This window comes from Ruditapes philippinarum, unplaced genomic scaffold (assembly GCF_026571515.1).
Source record: "Ruditapes philippinarum isolate M1 unplaced genomic scaffold, ASM2657151v2 ctg648_1_1_1_1, whole genome shotgun sequence".
NCBI lineage: Eukaryota > Metazoa > Mollusca > Bivalvia > Venerida > Veneridae > Ruditapes > Ruditapes philippinarum.
In genome coordinates, this window is record NW_026866356.1 from 116,293 (window position 1) to 142,252 (window position 25,960).

Genomic DNA, 25,960 nt, shown 5'->3' on the forward strand with positions numbered 1-25,960 from the left:
ATAAACTTCGCTTCAATAGTCGATTTGAAGCGTAATCGTACAAACCTACCACATGCTGTGAAAAATTATATTTTCTTTGTCCAATCCGTATCGTTCTTTGTCCAATCCGTATCGCGCACATTGATATATCGTCTTTTAGAAGGTAAGTAATGTTATTGTGTACATAGACATTTCGTTTATTTAGAGGACATTTAAGATTATTTCAGTTATTGAGAAACTTACGTAGAATTCAGGTAAGCTTTATATATCGTTAAATACTATTATAATTTATATAGAAAACAAATTACATTAGATTTAAATCTTGTACTGTCATTGTTGGCATATTTTATGTATTTCTCATTAAATGCAACAGATAATTCTTTTGTCCTCACATTTGATAACATTTATGGTGCGATCACCATTTAACCGTGCTGCACGTGACTGACGTTTATTCTTTTGTACTTGATATCATTAAGAAAAAAATGATATGTTGGCATGTTGACTATTATATTCAGAACAATATGTAAACAACAAAGATTGATATTGATAAGTCTTTTTGAAGCAATGTATATATTTTAAAGGATAAGCAATTTAAAATGTAGTGTTTAAAGGCTTTTAAGATACATATTTACAGTGCCTTTCTTCTGAGAACATCAGCAAACTTCAAATTAGAGATAATGGAATCGGACGCTGAACATTTAAAAGACGAAAGAAAACGGTAAGTGTGATAAATTCCACAGCATTATTCAGTTCGATTATGTAAATTATGCGTGCATATATCCATATTTATATGTTTTAATGTATGAATAAATAAAGACTTGTCGAAAAGTTGTTATGACATCACGTATTTTGAAAAGCCTCTAGACATATCTGTTTGGCGACGACATAATACAAGAATTGTAATGTATTAAATGTTGCAAAATGACAATTTGCAGTGCTATTGTTTGTACAAACATATATCGTATTATTTGAGTCAATAACAAAATAAACTGGAAAAATTATGAAGTACTCATATTCATCAGTAATGAAAAGCTTGTATCCTGATACACTGAATTATTTTTCAAGGCATTAATTTATGAGTCGGATCACAGAAACACGTACGCTTTAAAAAATGTTGTTAATAATGTAGTACTGTTCTTTAACTATTATGTAATGTGCTTATGTTTGACAGGTGTGATGAAAAAGAAACAATAAAGGTAAGTTAACTGACTAAATACAATAATTTAATTTAGATGGAGTTCAAAGTTCAACTTGACTTTCTGAAAAAGGCATATAACGTAATGCTTCATAAATCTTACCTTTGTATGAACTAGGTCATATCTTTTAGAGATACCAAAAAATGTTCATTAAGGTAAATAAACAGACTAAGGATAAACGGATCCAATGGACTGAGTAAAGAAAATTATTAATAAAGAAACAAACAATCAAAAAAATTATACCTCAAATCAAGTATATTGCAGATTGTGTGAAACTTTCATACTTTATCACAAAAAGGGGCCAATTGATAACGTTTTAAAGGCGTTTAACCGCTAATAAAAAAAATTCAGAGTGCCTAGCGTGCATAACGAAAACACAAAGACTAAAAAAGGTAAAATTAAACTTATTTTACTCGCCTTCTTGATTCAAAATTTGCTGAAATTATATGGAATAGTTTTTTTATGTCCGTGACTTGTTAGGCGGACACTCGGCAGAACCATGTGACAGATAAAAACAGTAACCCTCGAGCTTAATTGAAGCCGGGTTTAGATATTCTTTTGCAAACAATGCAACCCACTTCCATGGGTAGATTACAAAATGGTGACACTTTTTTCAAATATTATTTTCCTGCATATCAGACAGGATTATCGACTATTTGCACCGTTGGTTTAAAAGCAATCTTACATACCCATGTAAAATAAGTCGCATGTTTTAAATGAAGTTATCCCCGCAAATCTTTTATAAAAAATGCGCTTTAATGAAGATATATCGAAGTAAGAAATTCATAAATTACTGTAAGAAAAAATGTCAAATAACAGTAACAGCTTCGTTTTCTTTTCTATAAAATATTATAAATTATTTTAATATTAAATTTATTTATTATAATTTCAAATGTATGTATTATTTAGAAAACATTGTCTGCTATAAATATCAGTCGTCTGCTATATTGCTCCGTCAGCCTAATGAATCGTCAGTTACATTTTGGTGACAAACATTTTATCTGGTTATCTCGATAGTTTTCTTAGTCGAGCATATCGTGTACTCGGTATGGCAAAAAGAAGGCAAAACCCATGCTGTTTGTTTGTTTGTTTGGGTTTTTACGGCACGTCAACACATAACTGGCCATATCGTGCCGAATGCTATAATAGGCTTAAAATGTTATGTTAAACTTTGTAAATGACAATAGAAATGAACCAATTAGATCCTAGAATACAAGTTTATCTCTTTCAAATAATCAATTATGTTTTTTGATGGAATTGTATTAAAAAGTTCTTTGAGTGAATTTACAGAATAAAATCTATTACGGGCCTGTGAAAAATCGTGACATTCAAGAAGAAAATGCTTGACAGTAAAATTTTTATTACAACCTACACAGAAAGGGGCATTGTCATTTGTAAGGAGATAAGAATGGGTAATTTTAGTGTGTCCAATTCGGCATCGAAGAAGAACTGTTTGATCACGGCGGTTTGACAGAGATAGAGATGGTGACACAACAAGAGATGGGTTTATATCGTGAAGTTTATTAAAACGGCATTGTCCCAATTTGCTTTCCATTCAGATGATACGAGTTTATTTATAGCCGGTCTAAAATCACAAGCAGGTAGCAATAAGTCAGTTTTTTGAAAATTTAATGATTGTTTAGCTAAAGCATCTACTTTTTCATTTCCTCGTATTCCTACATGACTTGGAATCCAATATAATTTAACACATTTTGTTATTAGTATATCATGAAATCGTAAAAGAAGTTTCTTTACCATGATATTGTCAGATTTTTTATTTTTAATGGATACTAAAACAGAAAGCGAGTCAGAAAATATCACAAATTTATCGTGGGTATGCTGTGCTATGTATGACAATGCTAAATCGATAGCTTTTGCTTCAGCAGTAAAAATTGATGCATTATCTGGTAACCTCATACTAGATGTAAAATTATTTTCAAACACAGCCGCACCTACTTTGCAACCTTCTTTTGAACCGTCCATGCAGAATAATCGCACTTTACACGTATGCAGTACAGATTGACTGGTCAGAAAGAATTAATAATGCTATATACACAGTAAAATTATGCCATGTGGCCGCGGAAGAGAACGTCCACAACAGGTTTTGCGGAACAACAGTACCAGGCAGCCTGGTACAAAAGGGAATGAACAACCTCGCAATGTTTGAGGAAGGAAATGTACGGCAGATGTTCCGTTGAAGGTTTTAATGGACGCTAAAGACTGGTTTTGAGTCGAACGTAGCAGAGTTTGAGCAGATAACAAGGGCATCGAATATTATTCCACAAAATTTGAGTAATGATGTTATTTCAGCCGTAAACAATGTTTTTACAAGGTGTGGCAATATGTTACAATCTGTAGGTCTGGAAAATTCTACTGCGAACCATTCCATGATATTTTAAATGTTTTGCGAAAAACGTTTAGACAATGATGATTTAGCGGCGCACGTTCCAGCATCTCTTTAAACAAAAATGCTGTTGAGGTGAATATGTTAACTTGATGTGATTACTGAAAGGGGCAGTTGAGCTATCAGAATTTTGTACAGGGGCCGTCTGTAAGTTACACCGTGAAAGTCAGAACGAATGCACCCAAAAGGAATATAAAGAGCAGATCAGTTGCATTGAAAAATTGACAATGCATTTATCGTATTCGTCATCACACACTGATAAAATTCTTGAAATTTTACATTATACATTTTGTATGTTTAATATCAGACCAGGGCGGTCTTTCATTGAGGACTTATACCAGCAGTTAGTCTAGGACAGGTTTATGCTCCTCAATCATCGTCAAAAATAAACAATGAGTTATTGAGCGCTGTGTACCAGTCAGACCAGTTTTGCTGGACCAATCTAATCCTTATAGCATTACTTGTAATGATTTTAATGCGGGAAAATGTTTATAGCCGAATTGCCGGCTTTCTTTAAGGATTCCTTTTTCACTCTATTTCCTATGTTTGTGTCACGTGCCCCACCCTGCAATTAACTGTCAAACTTTAAATTCTTTGAACAATCATAGCTTGACTAGCAGTCAATCACTAACTTTATTTCAATCCTACACTCGGTGCTTCAGTGACCGGTATTATTACTTTTAAATGATTTTCAAGATTTTTAGAACATAGTGTTAAATCAAAATCTTCAGCGAAATTGATACATGATTAAGACGATTTTCTTGGGTCTGAGAAGACGTCAGAAGTATGCAGTTAGGCATTGATTTCTTTTCAAAACACAATGGACGATCTTGGAGTTCCTAAAACGTCGGAGAAAACAGAAGGCCCGCCTGAGGTTTTAGTATTTAAAGGTTTAGACTTTGACACAAATCAAATGACAGTTACAATCCCATCGCAAAAAAAGAGGAAATCAAATTGAAAATTATTGAAGTGTAATCATATTCTAAATCACCTCTTAAAAGATAAAATCTCTAATTTGTTCCCCCCATTTTTGTTGTAGACCTAGTCGTATCACTGCATTTTATCGTATTTGTACATATGGCTCTTATTGTTAAAGAAATATTATGGCGTGTCTGTGTTTCATTACAAATTTTGGGTTTTATTGATAAAGAAATATTATGGCGTGTCTTTGTTTCATTACAAATTTTGGGTTTTAAACGAAGAGGCAGAATTGTTTTCAGACAGCGCAGGTGGTGTTATTTGTGGATACGGAGTTTATTTTTAAGGTAAATGGCCAGACGATTTGGCACTCACGCAGTTTTACGGCCGATATTACTGTTTTAGAGTCATTTCCAATTATTGTGGCGATATTCATTGTTGGTTCTAAATTGTGTAATGAAAATGTAAGATTTAACTGCGAAAATATGGCAGCAATAGACATTTTGAATAAGACTTCGTTTTGGTCGTCTGAAACAATAATGTGCCTTGTACGACTTCTTGTTTTTCATTGCATGAAACCTAATTTTTTTATTGAAAGCAGTTCACGTTCCAGGTCGTTATAGCGTTATTTGTGATGCAAAGCCAAGGAAACATTAGTAACTTTGAGAATTAGCTCCGGAAGCAGGTCAGGTACCTCACTAAGTCCCAGGATTCCCCTGGAGTGTATTTGATTAAGATCTCTTTATTTTTAAAAAGAAGATTAGCACCAAATACTAGATCAACATATGGTCAGCGTTGAACGCTTTTGGGATATTTTTGTCTGCATATAATCTACCATTACACTGACCAATTGCAACTCAGCATATTGTCTTATTTATTTTATATTAATATGAGAAGGGCCTGGCTCAAAAAAACTATAACAACATAATTATGTTGTAGGCTTGAATTATTTTCATAAATTTTCTGGCTTTTACGATATATAAAAATATCAGGGTTAGCAGACTTCAAAAATCGCGCAAATCACATGCTAATCGGGCTCCGATAATAAAACAGGTTTTGCCCTGTCCTTTTTATGTTTGGGGTCCGCCTGGGCTCCTTGCCATTGGTTCTTGTTGCTGGGTCATATGGGGGTTGCGTTCATTGAACGCCGCCTTTCCTTGTTGATCTTGTTTTTCATATTTGAAAGTTTTATGTTAACCGCCATATGAACACATCTGCGAATGTTTCAAAATTTTAATTTTTACCAGTTTATGTTAAATGTTGAATTCTGCTTAAGCCGGTGCTAGGGGGCGTAGACGGTAGTTTGCACTTGACAGTACCGTCCATGAACAGGCTCAATGAAACCGAGCCTGCAACATTTTCAATTTTGCCGTGTTGGGCTTTCTCTAGGGATTCTTATTTCTCTCTATTTTATGTGACATGCTACCATTATGTTGCTACAATGTTTACGAGACTAAACTATTTACTTCATTATTTATATAAGCGTAGTTTGGTTTATTTCACATGAGTAAGCTGGTCGTTCAATAAGTAATGGAAATTTTGGACGTACTATGAAATTATAGATATTATCAAGGTACTTTTAGGTCTAGGTCATCCAAAAGCAAACAAAATTTGTATCCCGGTGTATTTATAATTGCCTAAAGAAGAGGACAGTTTATGTCCAGCAAATGCGCTATCTAACTTTTTTCTTTTCGGTCAAAACACAGGGGCCCCTATTCATTCATAACGATAGTTCACCAGTCACGAAAACATTATTTCCTGCTTGTCATTTGAATCTTTCTACAAACTCAAAGTTCTATAATTCATTTTGGCAGAGCAAAGTGATCCGTCGGAACATTAAGAAAAGCAAATTTACATAAACAAAATGCAGACTCGGTCTGTACATTAGGGATAATTAAAAAGTGCAACATTCATCACGCCCTCTAGCACCGGCTGAGCGGTACTCCATTCTCAAAATATGATAAACAAGATCAACAAGGAAAGGCGGCGTTCAATGAACGCAACCCCCATATGACCCAGCAACAAGAACCAATGGTAAGAGCCCAGGCGGACCCCAAACAAAAACAGGACAGGGTAAAGACAGAGCACGAACAGGTTAATCATTAAATGATCAACACTTAAAAGAGCTGTACTCAATGATTTCGAAGGACCAGAAAAAAAAAACAACACTAAAGTGAAGTACGGGATACCTTTTTACGGCTGCCACACAGCATTTGATACCTGCTGCTGTGATGTATAAATATCTTGTAAGAACGGAGGCCTCGGAGGCATTTAGAACAGCAAATTAACATGAAAATAGCAGAATCGTTTAGCAGAATTCAACATTTAACACGAAAATGGTGAAAATTTGAAATTAAAAACATCCGCAGATGTGTTCATACGGCGGTTATCATTGAACCTTCAATAAGACACAGTAGTGCCATTCCATGAAAAGCGGCGTATGGTCCCCAAGTAAAAGAATGTTTTTGCCTTAAACGAGAAAACAATGGGCGGAACTAAATAAAATGGAATTTTGAAAGGGGATCTGAGGTTATGAAGTCTGCATAACACAGATAAAACGTCAAAAGACAAATTTAAAAAGCAGGCAACATATCCTAAGGGTGATTTTACAGTATTCAAGTATGAATACTGGAACCACCCAAGTTGCAAATGGCCAAATAGAAGAAACTTAAAGTACCACATAACATGTATACACAACAATAATGTCGTGCTGAACGATCTTCAAGGATCTAAAATATAAAATCATTGATTAAATGTACGGGGAGACTTTTTACAGCTGGCACAAATAACACGGATGTGAAAAAAAAAATAGAGAAAGACAGAATCCCTAAAGAAAGTCCAAAATATGAAAAACAAGATCAACAAGGAAAGGCGGCGTTCAATGAACGCAACACAACAAAATTGAAAATGTTGCAGGCTCGGTTTGATTGAGCCTGTTCATGGACGGTACTGGAAAGTACATATACCGTCCACCCCCTAGCACCGGCTTAAGCATAATTCAACATTTAACACGAAAACGGTGAAATTTAGATACATCCGAAGATGTGTTCATACACCGGTTATCATGGAACATTCAATGTGACACGTAAGTGCCATTCCATGAAAAGCGGCGTATGGTCCCCAAATAAAAAATGTGTGTGCCCTAAACGAGAAAATAATGGGCGGAACTAAATAAAATGGAATTTCGAAAGGGGATCAGAGGTTATGAAAATTCTGGAAACAAAGTGATCCCTCGGAAGCATTAATCACAACAAACTAACATATAAGAATTGCAGATTCGGTTTGATTGAGTCTGTACATGTGGGATAATGAATAAGTGCAACATCCCTCACGCCCCCTAGCACCGGCTTGAGCGGTACTCAATTCTCAACACTTTATAGTGTTGGCATCAATGATCCAAGTGATATGAAGCCTGCATATCACAGATAAGACGTCAAAAGACAAAGCTAAAAAGCAGGCCACATATCTTTAGGTTGATTCAAGAGTATTCAAGTGAGACAAAAAAATAGCCGAATAGAAAGAACTAAATTACAAGCACTACACAATTGTCGTGCTGAACGATCTTTAAGGATCGGAAATATAACATCTCTGGTTAAATGTACGGGGCGACTTTCTACAGCCTCCACACGACACAAACAACGCTGATATGGCGATAAAATAGAGAAAATAAGAATCCCTAAAGAAAGCTTAACACGGCAAAATTTAAAATGTTGCAGGCTCGGTTTGATTTAGCCTGTGTGAGCTGAAGGTGTGAGGAGTAATATTTTAGCTATTGATCATTTCGGTTCCCAGTCGGTTCCCCCAGCATGTTCCTTATTATGCATTGACAGATTTTTAGCTCGACTTTTTTTTTTTTGAAAAAAAAGTAGAGGTATTGTTATAGTCGGGTCGGCGTTGCCGTTGCCGTTCCCGTCCGCAAACTTGTACCTGGATCATGACTTTTTTATTTCTTGGTGTATTGTCTTCATACTTGGCCACAACAACCATTGGGACAAGACCTTTCAGTAGACCACACTAACCTTGACCTTCATCCATAAATGACCTTAACCTTCAAGGTTAAAAGTCCAATTTCTGCTTGTTCATGCTGTTATTGGCTGTAACTTTTTTGAATGGATTGTCTTCAAATCTTCAAGGATATCCCTCAAAAATAACCAGCCAGACCTTGACCTTCACTTATAAATGACCTTGACTTTGAAGGTCAAATTATTGAAATTTTCATTTTTTTGGCTATTATTGGCTGTAACTTTGTTATTTTTGAATGGATTGTCTTCAAACTTGAACATAATTATCTTCAGGGATATCCCTTTAAAATAACTAGACAGACCTTGACCTACACTCATAAATGACCTTAACTTTGAAGGTCAAATTATTGAAATATTCATTTTTTTGGCTATTATTGGCTGTAACTTTGTTATTTTTGAATGGATTGTCTTGAAACTTGAACATAATAATCTTCAAGGATAACTCTTAAAAATATACCGAAAGACCTTGACCTTCACTCATTAATGACATTGTCTTTGAAGGTCAAATTATTGAAATTTTCATTGTTTCGGCTGTAACTGACTGTAACTTTGCTATTATTGAAGGGATCAACTTCATATTATAACAGAACATTGTTGTTTATTAAACCCAAATTTGCTTGGGCTCTTTAATGACCTTGACCTTGAAGGTTAAATTACTGAATTTTCTCAGATTTGTGCATTAAATGACCATAATTATATATTTATTGGTGTGTGTGTGTATATATTTATATTTATACATATCTGTCATCATCATCATCATCATCATCATTATCATCATCATCAACAACAACAATAACAACAACAACGTAAATTGCATGTTTCTATTTTTAGAATTGCGTGTTTCTATTTATAGATTTGCGTGTTTCTATTTATAGAATTGCATGTTACTTTTTATAGTATTGCGTGTTTCTATTTTTAGAATTGCGTGTTTCTATTTTTAGCATTGCGTGATTCTATTTATAGAATTGCTTGTTTCTATTTATAGAATTGCGTGTTTCTATTTTTAGAATTGCGTGTTTCTATTTTTAGAAATTGTGTGTTACTATTTATAGAATATCGTGTTACTATTTTTAGAATTGCGTGTTACTATTTTTAGAATTGCGTGTTACTAATTATAGAATTGCGTGTTTCTATTTTTAGAATTGCATGTTACTATTTTTAGAATTGCGTGTTACTATTTATAGAAATTGTTTGTTACTATTTTTTGAATTGCTTGTTACTATTTTTAGAATTGCGTGTTTCTATTTTTAGAACTGCGTGTTACTATTTATAGAATTGCGTGTTACTATTTCAGAATTGCGTGTTACTATTTTTAGAATTGCGTGTTACTATTTATAGAAATTGTTTGTTACTATTTTTTGAATTGCTTGTTACTATTTTTAGAATTGCGTGTTTCTATTTATAGAAATTGCTTGTTACTATTTTTAGAATTGCTTGTTAATTTTTTTAGAATTGCGTGTTTCTATTTTAGAACTGCGTGTTACTATTTATAGAATTGCGTGTTACTATTTCAGAATTGCGTGTTACTATTTTTAGAATTGCGTGTTTCTATTTATAGAACTGCTTGTTTCTATTTATAGAATTGCGTGTTTCTATTTCCAGAATTGCGTGTTTCTATTTTTAGAATTGCATGTTACTATTTTTAGAAATTGCATGTTACTTTTTTTAGAATTGCGTGTTACTATTTATAGAATTGCATGTTACTATTTTTAGAATTGCATGTTTCTATTTTAAGAATTGCGTGTTTCTATTTTAAGAATTGTGTGTTACTTTTTATAGACTTAGGTGTTACTTTTTTTAGAAATTGCGTGTTTCTATTTTTAAAATTGTTTGTTACTATGTTTAGAATTACGTGTTATTATTTATAGAAATTGCGTGTTTCTATTTTTAGAATTGCCTGTTTCTATTTTTAGAATTGCGTGTTTCTATTTTTAGAATTGCATGTTACTATTTTTAGAATTGCGTGTTACTATTTATAGAAATTGCTTGTTACTATTTTTAGAATTGCTTGTTACTTTTTTTAGAAGTGCGTGTTTCTATTTTTAGAATTGAGTGTTACTATTTTTAGAATTGCGTGTTACTATTTATAGAATTGCGTGTTACTATTTTTAGAATTGCGTGTTACTATTTACAGTATTACGTGTTACTATTTATAGAAATTGCTTGTTACTATTTTTAGAATTGCTTGTTACTTTTTTTAGAATTGCGTGTTTCTATTTTAGAATTGCGTGTTTCTATTTTTAGAATTGCGTGTTACTATTTATAGAATTGCATGTTACTATTTTTAGAATTGCGTGTTACTGTTTATAGTATTACGTGTTACTGTTTATTGAATTGCGTGTTACTATTTTAAGAATTGCGTGTTACTATTTATAGTATTACGTGTTACTATTTTTAGAATTGCGTGTTACTATTTATAGAATTCCTTGTTTCTATTTATAGAAATGCGTGTTTCTATTTTTAGAATTGCGTGTTTCTATTTTTAGAATTGCATGTTTCTATTTTTGGAATTGTGTGTTTCTATTTTTAGAATAGTGTGTTACTATTTATAGAATTAGGTGTTACTATTTTTAGAAATTGCGTGTTTCTATTTTTAGAATTGCGTGTTACTATTTTAGAATTGCGTGTTACTATTTATAGAAATGCGTGTTTCTTTTTTTAGAATTGCCTGTTTCTATTTTTAGAATTGCGTGTTACTATTTATAGAATTGCGTGTTACTATTTTTACATTTGCATGTTACTATTTATAGAAATGCGTGTTTCTGTTTTTAGAATTGCGTGTTACTATTTTTAGAATTGCGTGTTTCTATTTATAGAATTGGGTGTTTCTATTTTTAGAATTGTGTGTTACTATTGATAGAATTGCGTGTTTCTATTTTTAGAATTGCGTGTTACTATTTTTTGAATTGCGTGTTACTATTTATAGAACTGCATGTTACTATTTATAGAATTGCGTGTTTCTATTTTTAGAATTGCGTGTTACTATTTTTAGAATTGCGTGTTACTATTTATAGAATTGCATGTTACTATTTATAGAATTGCGTGTTACTATTTATAGAATTGCAAATTGCGTGTCTATTTATAGAATTGCGTGTCACTATTCATAGAATTGCGTGTTACTATTTATAAAATTGCGTGTTTCTATTTATAGAATTGAGTGTTTCTATTTATAGAATTTAGTCTTTCTTTTTATTGAATTGCGTGTTTCTATTGATAAAATTGCGTGTTTCTATTCACATATATATATATATATATATATATATATATATATATATATATATATATATATATATATATATATATATATATATATATATACAAAATAGATAAATAAAACTAATGTGACAAGACAGACCAACTTAATTTATGAAAAGGAAACGTTAAGATATACTCAAACCTTTCTATGTTTGCGTTAAGAAAAAGTAAAAAGTCGAGCGTTGCCCCCGCCCGGCGGTGGCTCTTGTTTTGTATTGGCGTTCAAGTTTATGTAACTTGTCGGTGATTATTTCATCTACTTTCATGTTCTACTTTCCCTCCACTCCTTTCTAAATTTTGCTACATCCCCTTCCCCCTAGAAATGTCCTCATAGATGATTAAACTAAAGCTGCATTTTTATTCATAATGACACCTTCTCCTCTGCAAATGTTTTTCAACATTATTCCTAGAAAACCAATCCTCTAGCCTTAAGATCATTAGTAAACAGGTATCATTTTCAACCGTTCTTTATGGTGCAAAACTTATGGTTTCCAGTACCGTCCATTAAACACTGTAATTGTAAAAATAACAATGAAAACGTCGGTGGCTTTACTCAGGTTCCCGTTCGTGCCTGAAATAACGTACGGAAGGGCACCTGAGATTTTCCTCCACCAGTAAAGCTAAAACGTCGCCATATGACCTTTACTTTGTCGATGTGACGTAAAACCAAGTTAAACCAACAAACAAACAAATCAAATCTTAGTGGCTTTGTTGTCGAGACAGCTTACCAAGTTTTTAAGACGTTCATGTATGACAAACAAAATAAAAAATTGCATTGGTAGTTATCGTAAATATTAATAAATTGAAAACGATTGTTACCCCTATTTGTTATATCATGCAACATAGTAATTCTCTGCTCTAGCTTAAATTCCTTAATTTTAATGAAAAGTCGATACAGGCGCAAAGATATATTCACGGCCATAACTCATAAACTGACATTTTCTCTATCATATTACTACAAGCATCATATCTCCATGCTACACGAAAATTAATTTGTTGTCCTTTGTTTTCATGCATGGTTGATTTAAATACAAATAATTTGTTTCCATGTGTTGGCATGATGGATTCTATACTCAGAACAATTAAGAGACTTCTTTTGTGTGTATAATGGTGTTGTTTCTACTTTTTACTTCTATTTAAAATTGACAGTGTCCTTCTGAGAAAAATACAGCTGCCTATAGCATCGTAGCCTTTAAAGACAGAATACAAGAAGGTTGTAAAAGTATCTGTTCGTCCGCAATGAATCTTAGGCCGAGATCAATAAAAAAAGACGGTATGTTTTTTTTTTTTAATTTTACAGCATTATTCATTTTATTAGGAAAATACCTCTATAAGCATTGTATGCTTTCGGATCTAATCCTTTTTAGCATTGTTTATCACGTAACTAGAAATTGTATGTAATATATGTTTGTGTGAAAATGTTTGAAATAAAATATGTTTAAACCATTCATTTTAGTTAGGCCGCTTTTTATGAAAAATCTTTACATGTTTAAAGCTACATTAAATGAATTTCTTAAAAACAGAAATAGCAACATTTCATTAGTAAATTTGGTTTCATATCGACTCCAGATCTTATTATGGTGTCAAGGCAACCAAAATGAGTTTATAAACATAAACATCTGCGACCTCATTGTGGCGAAATCGGAATTTGCATGAGAACTCGGGTCATCCGTACATCAATATTAAATCAACAAACATGGTTATAAGTAGCAGTCCTAATATAACGGTATATTTACGCATTGTAACGGTTGTTTTCATACAAATTTAATATTTTTATGAGATGATTACTCTTTCCTGAACGCCGTGCCAAGTGCACCGTGAAGCTAAAACGGTTAAAGTGTGTATGCACATGAAAATCTCGTATTTGCTATGTTCTGTATATCAACTATAGCACTGTGACGTAGCACATACATGAACTGATTATAGTCTTCATTTGCATGTTAAAATTCGTATACGAACTTTAGTGTTACCGTGCGGTTTTCCGTTTAAAATCGTAATTTATGAACAATATTTGATCAGATTTACAATAATACTGTTAAAAAAGGTTAATAAAACAGTAGAATGCTTGATTAGGCCGACGGCAAAATATTTTTACAAATTTATTTAATGTAACTTTAAACAAGTGGCTGAATATATACCTATCAAAATGCCACTATAACGTCAAATACATTGAACGACCCTGTATTAATTATTGTTATCATTCAAACCAATAATGAAACTTACTGGAGAAAATGATTAATCAATAAAAGTCAAAGTTAATATGACGCAAAATGTCAAACATATAGTTCACCGCTAGACTAATGATACAATGATTTATTTTCATGGCGTCTATTATAGAAAAAAATGACAGCTTTAAGCGGCCTTCTACTTTTCTAAACGATAAATATGTTATTTTTAGATAATGTTTTAATTACAGTTGTCTAATCAAAAGAATTAAAGTGGAAATGAAACTTGCCGACGATAAAATACGTTAACAATAAGGAAACCCTCGATATATCTAACCTACCGGTCCGTTATCTATATGTTGGTTAGTTAAGCTGACGATTCGTTTCCCAATACTTTCGTTATAAATAGCTATCGGAACGTTGTGTTAAAGGATTATAGTGGAATGATACACTTTCCCAAGATAAAATATTTGAAATATTTAGTTTAAAACAACACAATTGTTTTTCCAACAGAAAATAAAAGCTGAAGGCTGCTTAAAACATTGTATTTAATTTTGTAAATAAATACTTGAATGATGATTTACGTTTGTTTTGTTTGACAGATATAAAAAAAGAATTAAAGGTAGGTTCCCTATATACAATAATTAAATAATGAACAACTCACCTTCAAAGGACGTTCTGAAACAGCAGATACCTTTCCTCTTATCACTAACGGAATAGTAAATTGTTATTTGATCTGACATCATCTGTAAATATACTTCTGCAAAAAGGTGATTGGAACCAAAAGTTTTTTCTTTTTTTTTTAGATTTTTAGAAATATATTTCATATGCTATATGTCAGAAAAGGAATCATACACCAGCTATCAACATAGACGGGGATATCTAGCTCTTAGGTAACTGTTAGAAACAACTCGGTATAGCAGTGCTACCGCCGAATACAGTTACTCTCAAGCTAGATATCCAAGTCTATACCAAACAGGCGTAACCCTTGCTTATCAGACATAATTATCATCTACAACGGTGCTTATAACCCTACATACATTCCCGTGTTTATCGTCAGTGGTTTGGTAGTTGTGATGTCAGTAGCTAAGTTGACAACGGTGCAGAGACCGTAAGCGAGAACGAGTTGAAGATTTAGATTTAGCCCAAACGTTTGTTTGGTTTTTGTTGCTTTTTTTGTTAAATACTAAATATTGAGTTAAACTGAAGTTATTATATTTAATTCGAATTCGAATTTAAGATACATTTGTATTTATTATTAAACTATGTCTTATCAAAGAGGATATACTTTTCCCAACATATGTGCAATCAATCCTCATTTAAAGTAACAACATTAAAATCAACATCAAATACAACTTAATTGAAAAAAACTCAATAAGTTGCATTAAGCTGTTCGTACGTCTTACAACCCGTCTAAGATTAATATATCTAAACTAAAAGCAGACAGCAAATGACAGGATGTGGTAGAGATTTAGTTAGAGCTACATGAATATGTAAAAATATTTAGTTTGTTATAAAAGCAAAGGCTTACAACAAAAATGTACATTTTTAAGGTTTATTATTAGGAATTTGGTTACTTGTATAATAAAGAGAATTTTATAAAACGCAAGAACTAGACTCTTTTGCTCAGCAATTGAATATGCAAATATACTATTAGTTATTCAAGTTGCTGACGAGATATTGAGAATATAGCCAGAATTAGATATAAATTACATGTAGCCGAGGGTGATATGTATGCAAGGAAGGTTAAATTATAGCCCATGAAGAATTTATTAAAACACAAAATGTTATCTACGAGAAGTTCGTAAGAAAGCCAAGTACTTAAAAACTGTTTCTAAACAAGCGCGGGAAAAAGGTGCCAATATGACGCCAGCCGATCAACGTCTACGCGAAAACTTCGCAAAAACATCAAATAACAAGAATAAAGATCAACAAGGCAAAGGCAACGTTCACAGGACGCCGCCCCCGGGCACACCCAAGCAGGACACACAGAAGACACCAAACAAGTACCTGGAGTGGACACAAGGGCGAAAGGAGCGGGACATGTAATGTGAAATAATATAAATAAAAACAGGCCCATAAAGGAATTAAAGGGAAAAGGGCTGTACAGGTTAAAAGGTAGGGAGGGGGGGGTTAAAAGTGGAAGGGGGGGGGGAGAAAATATCTACCGTCAACGACAATCCAACAAGGCAGACATCACAAAACATGTAAACATCAAAAAACAAGTATCAATACAGACAATAAAAACACGTGAAGGAACACAAAGGGGTACCGCCTTGGAACGGTCAGAGGAAGTTAAACCACTGGGGAGTTTAAACCGGTTTTAGGCGCGCCAAACCTCACTCTTAGCCCCAATATGTTCCTTAATGACGCAAAAATGTATATAAAATTAATCCCCGCCAAGTGAAATTCTAACAATGGTCATGGTTACATTAGACGAAATAAATAAAACACATACAAAATTAGGTAAAAATGTAGAAAAAGTTACAGCCTAATGACGAAGCAAGGCACAAGACAAACATTAAGACAATTCAGTCCCAAATAGCTTTAAGAACTGTCCATCATAGAGTCTCCCACTTTGTCCGTCAGATGTAATCAAAAGAGGAAAGCGTAACGTATTTACGCAATTTATGATAGCGATAACCTTGTTAAAGAAGTTTGTTAGTAATAAATAAATTGCGTTCATTAAAATCATCAACACGACTGCACGCCCTAGCAAATATTATTAATTGAGAAAAATACACCCCATATGATGTAGCATGAGGTACATCTCCATCTAAATGTGGGTAGTTAACAATATTAAAATCAAAATCATCTATTTTATCGTAGATTTTAGTTACTATATTATTGTTAATGATAGAAATGTTCAAATCTAAAAAAGATGTAATAAAGTCTGAAGAGTTAGTTTTATTCAATTTAAGTTCACTGGGATATAATTTAGAAACCAATTGATCGAAATTAGGATTATTTATGTTAAAAATATCATCTAGGTAGCGGGAAGTGTTGTTAAATGCATGTATAATTTCCTGATGCGAAGTAGGGGAAAGACTTAACATAAAATCCCTCTCATAGCAATAAAGTAATAAATCAGCTATCAGGGGGGGGGGGGGGGGGGGGCACAATTAGTTCCCATTGGAATGCCTATTACCTGTTTGAAAACTGTATTACCAAACCTGACCAAAATGTTGTCTAATAAAAAAGAAAGTGCTTTACAAACTTCGTCACAGGTCCACATTGTATATTGTTTAATGATTACATTGGTAAAGAAAGCCTTTTTTGAATTGCAAGCAAGAAACGTGTCCTGTTCTCTTGCAAATGTTTTTTGAATTAAAGATACTTATTTATCATTTATAAGATTTTGCAGCAATGTTGTATATAAGGTAGAGAAATCGTAAGTTCTTACAGATGAAGCTTGATAATTCTTAACTTTAAACTTATCTAAAATTTCTGTTGAATTTTTAATAAACAAAAAAAGATTTTTACCCGTATTTTCATAAACTGTTTCACAGTATCTAATTACATGTGTCTTGATGGCAGTTAGACAAGAAGTCAATAAAATAAAAAGATTACTGGTAGTACAAGATAAAGAATTAACAATAAAGCGGGCTTTATATGGATGTTTATGTAATTTTGGAATCCAGTACATGATAGGAAGTTTAAGCTCTTTCTCATCAACACGTACTTTAAAGTTAGAAATACTAGAAATATGACTGTTAAAAATATCTCTTTCAGAAAGAACGGTTTTAGAATAAGTATTGGTGCTGTTGAGTTCATTTTGTAAAACGTTTATATAATGAATACGTCATACAATGATTATGTTATTGGCCGACTTGTCAGCCGGAACTAAAACAAATTTAGAGTGGAACGCTAATATATCCTTTCTGAAATATATTATGTTTCTATGAATAAGTGCATTAATATCAGCATTTTCGCGACGACACCATTTTACTGAAAAGTCCTCGATCGATTCAGCTATGTGACTTCGACAAGCATTAAAATCAATATCGGAAGGAATTATATATTTTGGTCCTTTAAGAAATGAATTACGGATTCTTTTGTCATCATAGCGGTGTTGCTTTTAAAATAATGACTTTTGAATCGAGAGGTTTGTCATACAGAGCGAATCGAAATATAAATTTGATGCACAACCATATTATTTGTGTGCGCGTCAGTTCTTCACGGTGTAAAGAGCATCGTAAAAAGGTCATTAAATGAGTGCTTAATAGTATAATTATTAATTGAACGAGTTTAATTTAATCACATTATGCGAGTTAAATATTGTTTTATTATACGAGTACAATTCATTTTGTATTGCATCAACACGACTATAATATCTTATTTTTCAGATATCCAGACGGCTTACAGTTCATTTAGTTAAACGCTAACATAAGTGCGCTTAAACGCTACGATAGTATGTAATGTAAATGACGTCATGTAATTGCTATTATACCAATATAATATCGATTTAATTAAATGGATTAATACCCTCCTGCCCCGTGGTTTATGTGATAATTTTTTTTCAGCCAATCATAATTCGAGAAATTTATTTGCATTATTACTAATTACTTATACTAACTTATAATATTAACGTTTGTAACGTTTTTTTTCATTGGATAATCAAGTCGTTTATTTAGATTTATATTCACTTCTGCAATTTATGAAGAAATCCCACTTTTTAATTAAACAGAAAGTGTGTTGTTTTATAAATTCGTAAGGAATATTCCCTACAGGTTGACTGGTCGAATATAGACGGTTCTATGCAATACAAAACTTGCCTAAGTTTGGGATATAAATTCCAATAAAACGTTATAAAAGGGTGAAAAATCATTAATACTAATATTATAGCATATTCCTTATATTTTTCTTTAGGTTCTAGTATATGATACCGAGGGCGGAAAAACAACGAGACGATTTATTGAAGCCCTTACACATCATCTTACCGACTTTCAGTTCCAAGATTTAAACAAGCCTATTGAAGAAAGGAATACTTTACCAATCATTGCAGTTGTACGCCACACTTCAATACGCATTAAAGAAAATTTGATAAACATTAAACGAAGACTTGATCAAGGTATTCACTTGACATTAATAAAAATGTTTTTATAAAGAGGAACGATTTTTTAGATAAAGAAATAGACAGTTTTATTTTGTTATACCTAATCATGAAAAACAATTGTAACTTAATTACATTTTTGCCGAAAAGAATATAAAAAAAATAAAAGGGCACACTATCATAAAACATGAAAATTAACAACAAAGATGAATTTACATATTCTGAATGGTTGTGGCAAAAATCTCATTATGAATTGGTGTAGACTTTTCACTTATTGGTGCAAAAATGTGTATGCGGCTGATGTAACGATGTAAAAAGACCCCCACAGAATTATGTTTCCCGATCATTATTTTATAATAATTGACAACCATGCTATGAAATACGCATACTTCCTTGGAGAAAATGTCCCTACCCTCAGAAAAGGAATAGAATATTAACCCCCTATTAAATTGATATCAAACTGATTTTTTACAATTGCAGTGTTAAAAGCAACATATCAGTACACTTTTTTTGACATTTATGTAACTTTGACATTTCCACTGGTCCACGTCGTAGTCATGGTGTAGACCTTTGTCTTACCTAGTTTTCTTGACCGGGGGCCATTCAATTTAAAGCATAGTTACTCTACAGTCTTAGTCTATTGACTACTTTACTATGAAGTTACAGTAAACATGTAATAGAAATGACTTATTAGCACATGAACAACTATAATGATAAATGAGCTGTTTCAGAGATTGTAAAGTAAGACCCCAATTCGTTTTGTCCGTACATCAATCGTTTGCCCTATGCAAAAAGATATCAATATCAATAAAACGACTCATGTATAAACTCGTAAATTATTGACCTCGATTTCCTTTACCGTTATCAAAATCTGTGATCTCTTGGAAGCATTTATCACAATAAAATGGCATGAAAATTGCAGACTCGGTTTGATTGAGTACGTACATGAGGGATTCAAGTTCAACAACCTTATATTTTTAAGAATATTGGCAGGGGTGATTATTCTATGGCGGTCTCTCTGCTTCGTAACACCGGATGATTTAGTAATACATTGGTCCCTTGTTTTAATTCTGTCCGGCAGCTCATTTCTCACAACCTGTGACAATTATTTAATACAATTTTTACTTAAAGTAAAACATGGACCAATCACCCTTTGACTTTTCTTTCATACACGAATGGATACTTTTTTTAAATTACAATATTTTACAATATTTGTGTTTTTTAATCTGTCTGTTAAAATAACAATTTCTTAGACATGATTTAATTTTCTTCGCAGACAATGTCAAAAGTCAAGAAGAAGTAATTGTCATTTACTTTTACGTAGATGGCTTCGAAGATGGAATGCTTGATCAGATTCAAAATATATCCGAGGAGAAACAGTTTGCAGAGATAGTATTGATGGACTTTTCGGGCCTAAAATTGGAATTCAGTGGAAAATTAGATAATTTTATTATGTTCAGGACTTCCGCAGATCATCAAAAATCGATAAACGATAAGGCTTTGCAGAAAATAAAACAAAAACTCAAAATGGTGACAATAATTTTTTTTCATTGTCGCGCACCCCCTATACACACACACACACACATACGCACGTAAGCACACGTAAATGTATATTTCTCGTACAAACTAACAAACGTATTACTTATTAAGTAATTTCAAAGTTTACTTCTCAATAAGAATGTTAATTTAAATTTGATTGAGAGATTTATTCTTTCTTTGTTTTTCAGACTTTTTTTACTATTCTATTTCAAGGAATGGTCTGCTAATGTCTTCATTGCATCCAATTTGCCGATTGTTAAACGATTTGTTGAGGAATTACGGCAGGCCATTTCACAATCCATGCAGACTATTGAAAAACTGGAATTTGGAACCATACCGACCTTGATTTTTGCAACAGGGTATCAATTTGACTGTCTGAAAAGACTGGAAGAAAAAGGTAAATCTTAAAAATCAATTCTAACTCTGTTGGAGGTTTCCCTATTTAAGCAAAGAAGCTAGTAGCGCATTATGTCACAACAATGTTCTTGCCACTCTTATTGCCCCTACCGTATATTAGGCATTTTCTTTACTTGAGCACCGCACTCAATCTCGGATGTTTGTAATTAATCAATCAAGCCTACGGCCTTCGTTATTGTATTACTGCACACCTGAACTTCATTTTATTAAAACTTACTTTTGGACGGCAAACCTAAGTAACAATTTATTAACAACTAGCTTGGCAGCGAAAAGGTATACCGAGTTCAACTTGGTCGATGAGATATCCCGACCTATTAGGTACTTAATTAAATATAGAAGAATGAGCAGAACTATTTTATTTTATTGACCAATGTTAATATATATGTAAAAGGCATTAAATATGCACACAAAATTAATAAAGAAATTATTGAATCAAGAAAACATTGTTTGCGGGTAAAATTTTAAGAAAAAATATAAATTTACTTATCAACAAAATCTAGCCTGATATAATTTCAAACAGATAATTTATAAATAATGTATTTTAAATTTAAATTTTTAGATTTATATTTTATGCTTTGTTGAGTATATTTTGTTACATTTGTTTACTAAAGAAATATCAACTAGTGCAACAATTATAAATAAGGCAAGATCTATCATCATAATGATATTTTGTTACACTAAGATTTACACACACCACAATGTTATATACAATAAAACTGTTAAATGTTAAAAAAATAATGAAATATCAATATTACAAAGAGTACAAAATCAATGATGACCATAGAAAAATCTACCAAGTTTTTATACAGAAAAGTGCCAAAAGCTGTGAAATATTCCATTTACTTTGTAAACATTGATTATTAACAAATCACCTTGTTATTTGTATTTGTGAAAAGTTATCACCCTGGCTTCCTTTGTTTGTATAATAAGCTAAGGCCTTTGAGATTAAATATATTATAACCAATCAGTGTCACTTTTAGCGAAAAAAAATTAATATGCAATATTGTATATAAATTTTTTGTTTAGAGATGATGTTTTTATTACAATGAGACATTTTCGAAGTTTATAAATCAAATTTTAAGAATAAGTTCCTTATTGAATCAACTTATAATTTTCCGTAATTCATGTTCCTAACTAAAATTGATATAAACAGATAATCATTTTGATAGTAAACACAACCATATTTGAAATAATTACATATTACAATATACATTCAGTTGAAATGACATGAACATAAAAGTTCACGGTTATAGTTACGTCACTTATTGATTAATTTACATTATAAAATTTAAATTATAACAATATGGTGCAATATTTCATCACAACGCACTAAAAAACATTATCTTTTTCCTAACTAAAAAATACACATTTACAAACAATGGTTCCTTTGTTTATCGTTGAGAATCTTCGAATAAAGCATATCTATAATAGTTTGTAAATAAATATCAATTGAATAAAAATCGACTTCAACACGGTATGACACAAATATGTTTCTTTACAAATGAAAATCAGCAGTAGACAGAGTCGCATCTCATTCTTCCTTTCGACGGGTATACCTCTTTGAAATGCGCAAGGGGGTCGACAGAAGATTAACTGGGCGGCGGAAAAGAGTCTTACTTCGAATCCTACTTTGACCTTTTTGAATGTTTTGACGCGTACTTATTCGAAATGACCGTTGTTCAGTGAACTAATTTTAGCTTCAAATTCATCTATATGACTATGTTCTGTAGAAACTGCATAAACGTAAATTGCCAGTACTTTGTTGATTAAAAGCATTACTGATGCCATGTCCGCGAGAGGAAGAGCCTTCACTTTAACTCAGTTAAAAAGCCAGTGCAACAGAATAAGCGAAATTGCAAATATAGACTAGTACACTAGAAATCTAAGTTATCTGATAGAATGATGAAAGATGTTTTACCTATAATTGTAAAACACTCCTTCAGAGAAAAAGATATTTTCAGGAAAAGGATAAAAGTAGATGTATAAAAACAAACTAGTGAATAGATGTCTCAGATATCTGGTACCGATTATCTTTTAGTATTTGAGTCAAATATGTAGAACAGACGTTTGATGAGTGTATGTAAAGATGATTTGTTTTAAGCCATTTAAGATTAAGATCATAACTATATTATTAAATTTACTTCTGCATAGAAATCTCAGATGTCTAGTATATTAGCACAACCTTTTGCACAAAAGAATCATGAGATTTTGCAAATTAAATGTTTAAAATGTCTTAAAAGTAGTATTATATAAGAATATACGGGGTATTTGTATTATTATAGCAAGTAAGGGATTGTGGTGGAACCGAGCATATACAATAAAAATTGTAAACTGTAAATACCCGGAAAGAATGATCGTTCATACGGAAAATATGTATCAGTTATCAGTCAGAGTTGCAGAATCGTATCGGTCAGTCAATCTCATCATCTCTTTTTCTCTCCATGCTGCATATAATGGTCTCATTGGCCCCCGTGCATCAAAATTGTATCATCACTAAAATCGACTTGCGTACATATTAAGTATCATCAGTGAATTACTGAATTCATAATTTATCGGTCACCTTTTGGTTAGTAGAAACATTTAAGGACATGAATGGTAACATGTCCTGGGTCCGTACTCTCAGTGCCTGAAAGGGCGGATGGACCCTCATTAAGCCTAGAATACATACATACATACATACATACATACATACATTCATACATACATACATACATACATACATACATACATACACGCATACACGCATACACGCATACACGCACACACGCACACGCACACGCACACGCACACACACACACACACACACACACACACATACATACATACATACATCTTATTCAACAATTGTAATAATACAAAACTTACCTAACATAAATTAATGAATATTAGACGAAATTAAGATCCTTAATGTCAACAATTTACTCACTTTACGTTCATGTAAAACAGAGGCCCATACATTTGATAAAAGTTGATTCGTAGAATTAATATTAATTTGAAATCAATTAAGGAATATTTTATAACGATCTTATTAAATTTGTATATATCCTTTATATTTATCAAATCGTACAGTAAAGAATCCCAAAGAATAAATATACTGGTGCATTTATTGTTTCAGCCACATATGACAAGTGATTATCATGAAAGTTTAATAAACATTCATTTACTTTTTTCATTTTTGAAAGAATATGTATGTAATTGTGTTTTTGTAGCTATCACTTTGTATAAGCTTTTTTTCCAAAACTGAAACCTTCAGAGTTATGAAAGACAATACTCTTACACAATATAATGCACGTTTTCTTACAGATGCGATGAAAGTTTTTCTTGTCAATATAACTGACCTTGACACTACATCCATGGCAACCGAGAATCAACCTATCCAACAAACAATCAGTTCTGATTTGTCTACTGATGCCGATGAAGAAAATAAAACCGAGCCACTTGTCGAAAATGGAAACAGTTTAATGGCTTATCAGCATTACGGGAAAATTTGGGAAGTAGTTCATTACAATGGAGAGTTTCTTGAAAGAAGGCATTTTTTTGAAAGTGTTAAAAGTTTTGGGCGCACAAACCCCACATAGGTTTTATTGTGACTGATATAGTTGATGTCAAAGAGTAAGTGAAATAATGGTTGATACTTGCCTTGACTGACTTATAGTTTCTTGTTTCTTGACATAGTTTTGGAAATATAGGTTAATGGAGAACAATGGCTTCACTTGTATATATTGATGGTTGAAGTCCTGATGATATAATATCATTACTTTTATGTTATACACTAACATAGACTTAAAGTAAATGAATTTGATGTGAGAGATACTGAAAAATATATTGACCTATTGGTCACAAAAACAACTGAGAATAGCACTGCTCACATAACTCACAACAGCGACCAGCTAAACAAGTTCCTGATCAGACAATAAACAAGATGTGATTTTACGGCAAGTAATAGAGAAATATTTATTTAGTTATACTTAAACCAGGAAGAGAAAGGCCAGAACCAAAAGTAATGTTGAGCTATTAGTATCAAAGGGTGATACTCCGACGTCCATCGTCATGCGTAAACATTCATCTTCTCCGCTACTGCTGGTGGGAAAATTTGCTTCAAATTTGGTCTGTGGCATCCTTGTGACTGTCACATTTAAATTTGCTCATATCAATTCAATTAGTTTTCTTTTAGGGGTTAACAGATCTTTACAGAAAAAAAAAACGTTTAAACATGTTCTTTTACGTAACTAATTAATGGATGATCACCAAACTGTGTAGCATTTTTAAGTAGTCGCTTATCAAATTTGCTCATATTATGTTAATTGGCCCTTTTTGTGGGCTCTACATCTGATAATGGAAAAAAATCACATTTAAACATCTTTTACTGAAGTAATTGATGGATGGATGATCACAAAACTTTGTCTGTAGCATTCTTAGAGGTTTTTTTTCTATTAAAATTGCTTAAATTAATTTGATTGGCCCCTTGTTAGGGGCCACTAGGTATAAAAAGAACAAATCTTTAAACATCTTGAACTAGACTTTCCTTTTGGCAAGTTCATATGGATTTTTTTTTCTAACACTGAAACACAGTTGTTTTTGGTGAGCGATTCATAGCCATCATGGCCTCTTGTTTTTAAACTATAGCCTTGTAAATGTACCATAAGAAATGATAATAAAACATACCTGCAAATTGAGAATACATGCTTAAGATGTGATTTGCCCAGTGATATGACATACCTGACACATCAAAATGATCTTGTTATTGCCGTAGGGCTGCTTTGCCCGTCATTAACTAGCTCAGGCCCTTTTTACAAATTATTTGGTAGATCCTTGGGTTCAAATTTGTGAAAAAAAACTGAAAACAATATAATATTATCATAGATAATTTATTATATATTAAAGTAATGCGTCTACACAAAGTAAGAACAGTGACGGAATGCAATGATGCATTCCTGTTTTCCTTAACCTAAACATGTAAACAAATAACAAGAAAAGACATACATGTATACAATACAGATCTATCAATATTT

General features: G+C 32.3%; 1 protein-coding gene across 1 annotated transcript; it reads left to right on the plus strand.

Annotated features, from left to right (window-relative positions):
• Window positions 1-656: 656 nt before the first annotated feature.
• On the plus strand, window positions 657-25,721 carry LOC132732259 (uncharacterized). Its single transcript, XM_060718648.1, has 6 exons — window positions 657-697; window positions 1,151-1,175; window positions 18,809-19,010; window positions 20,269-20,384; window positions 20,745-20,928; window positions 24,252-25,721. Exons 1-6 carry the CDS (start codon window positions 657-659, stop codon window positions 24,524-24,526), a joined length of 843 nt encoding a protein of 280 aa, XP_060574631.1. The 3' UTR covers window positions 24,527-25,721.
• The last annotated feature ends 239 nt before the right edge of the window (window positions 25,722-25,960 follow it).